At 41.3% G+C, this 2,500-nt stretch overlaps 1 protein-coding gene across 3 annotated transcripts in view; it reads right to left on the bottom strand.

Moving 5' to 3' along the window:
* The window catches only part of epha3 (eph receptor A3), a 75,549-nt gene that overhangs the window by 19,667 nt on the left and 53,382 nt on the right, over positions 1 to 2,500 (bottom strand). For all 3 annotated transcript variants that reach the window (XM_060039276.1, XM_060039277.1, XM_060039275.1), the window contains exon 12: positions 1,286 to 1,471. In XM_060039276.1, coding sequence (XP_059895259.1) covers positions 1,286 to 1,471 — 186 coding nt within the window. The remainder of the gene's footprint in view (positions 1 to 1,285; positions 1,472 to 2,500) is intronic.

Below are 2,500 nucleotides of genomic sequence, written 5' to 3'. Positions count from 1 at the left end.
ACAATAGTGTGTGCATGTGTGTGTGTGTTTGTGGGCGAGAGAGAATAAACCTGAGATACCTGTGTTGGTATGCAGCGTGTCCTTGTTTCAGTGTATTCTTCTAATTCATGCACTGTGTTTGATATAGCCTCGTGAGACCCTCGTGATCTTGCCAGTTTCAAAATCTGTTTTTCAAAAACTTTAATATCTGGATGGTCTCACGAGGCTGACTTTATGGAGGCCATCCAACCAGAGCCACCGGAAGGGAAATGAGGTGTGAAAGTCCCAATATTATTATTAAGAATTAACATCAAGGGCAGCATAATAAATCACATGAATCAATGCTCTGCGTGCCTGTGGATTCCGCGCATGTGGTGGGGAATCAGAAATGACCTGCCCTCTACTCTCAGGTTTTGACGAGAGCTGTCTGGAGCCCTTTGCTCGTGAGAAAGGGAAGAGGGGGCGGGTGTCTGCGTGCTGACAAAATGTGTTGTAGGCAGCAGCATCCTGCAGGGAAGGAGAGTGAGACGTATGGATTTATGGATTTCTGCTTGGCCTTGGACGCAGGCCCTGATCAGAGAACATTGATCTGCGGAGATTTACAGCGCAGCCACTCCATACAAATCTCCCCAGGTCTTGCAGGAAGAATGTTTGCCACTTTAGGGCCATTTGTCGGATGGGGAGAATTCAAAATGGGCTACTTTGGGGAAAATCTCACCGGGGATGAAAACGTGTCCGCTTGTAACAGGCTCACGTTGTAGCGCTCACACTTCTGTTTAGTTTCGCTCTCTTGATGTGTGTTCTTTCCATACAGTTGACGATATAAGCACACATGATGCATGTGTCCTCATTTCAACAGTGAAATTAGTCAAAGTTAGGGACCATGTATAAGTATACCATACATTTTTTCTTCATAAAAATAATTTGGATAATGTCTAAAGAAAGGCCTTTTATCAAAGGATGATGCAGGATATTGTGTATTCCCAATTGTCAATAGGCGACAGGCTCATAAAATAAAATGCTTTAAAAATAGAAAATTAACAAATAAGTACAGACCTTTCCCTGACCTTGGGTGTCTTGAAAGGCGCCTCTAAATTAAATGTATTATTATTATTATTATTATTATTATTATTATCTGGTTTAAATTATGCAGTTTGTGTGTTAGTGTGGGTGTGTTTGTGTGTCCCATTTGCACAAGTGTCAGTGTGTGTGTGTGTGTGTGTGTGTGTGTGTGTGTGTGTGTGTGTGTGTGTGTGTGTGTGTGTGTGTGTGTGTGTGTGTGTGTGTGTGCACGCCCTTCACTTACTGCGTGTTACGACCCCCTCCAGCCTGATAATGTTAGGGTGATCAAATTGGCCCATGATTGACGCCTCTGCCAAGAACTCCCGCCTCTGTTTGTCAGTGTAGCCCGCCTTCAGCGTCTTGATGGCTACACACATTTCCTTCTTGCTGGGCAGCTTGAGTCGACCGCTGCACACCTCCCCAAACTCACCTTGCACACAGAAGAGAGTGATATAAAGTGAACTGCTTGTTCAGTATACTTGATTCATGCTTCCTGTAACATTAAGCAGCATCAAAGTGCCAGACAAACGATTTGGATATAATAAAATCCCTGAATATGAATACATTCAAATTGGATTGTTGTATTGATTATGACTAATATATTCATTATTATTGTAGTAATGATTCACATACATCTTATTTCCATGGGTCACCACTGTATTTTTTTCATTTTTTTTGCAAAATGAAAGAATACAATACAAGTAGATGGAAATTCATGGGGAGAGAGAGAGAGAGAGAGAGAGAGAGAGAGAGAGAGAGAGAGAGAGAGAGAGAGAGAGAGAGAGAGAGAGAGAGAGAGAGAGAGAGAGAAAGAGAGAGAGAGAGAGAGAGAGAGAGAGAGCTAGAGAGAGAGAGAGAGAGAGAGAGAGAGAGAGAGACGGAAACCCTGCAGGCCCTCCTCTCTTGAGAAACAACAAGATAGGGAAACAGAGACACATTAAACAGATAACCACTGGTATGTGTTCCATTGCAATTATCGGAGCAATTGTTCATTTTCGTGGGAGGGAAGGAAGTCTTCCCTGAATTGACTGAGTGAGTCAATTTACAATTCCCTGCAGCAGCATAAGTCATATCATTTAAGCCTGGTCAGAGGCTTTGATATCCATCTACACCATGCCCAGATAGCAATGAATTCACCGCATTGTTATTGCAATGAGGATATATTTCTATAAGTACTAAACAGAGAAAAAATGTATGATAAATGGTCTTTTCCATCTTTATAATTATTACTAGCATAATTTCACTAATAATATACTACACAATTTCCCGGATACACTGCATAAATGGTGACATTTATAATAATTATATCCTTATGTTGTTGTGAACGTTTGGAAATCGCTAATAGCAGCAGGACAGGACAGGTTTTTCTATACGCAGTGTTTACAACACAGATAGTAAAGCCTTCTATCGATATCATTTATTAGACACATGATGTAGTGGGATTTTTCTATATCTAAAT

Source organism: Gadus macrocephalus, chromosome 20, assembly GCF_031168955.1.
Source record: "Gadus macrocephalus chromosome 20, ASM3116895v1".
In the NCBI taxonomy this organism is placed as follows: Eukaryota; Metazoa; Chordata; class Actinopteri; order Gadiformes; family Gadidae; genus Gadus; species Gadus macrocephalus.
Note: the sequence above shows the minus strand (reverse complement) of the source record. Positions and strands in the feature narration are given on the sequence as shown.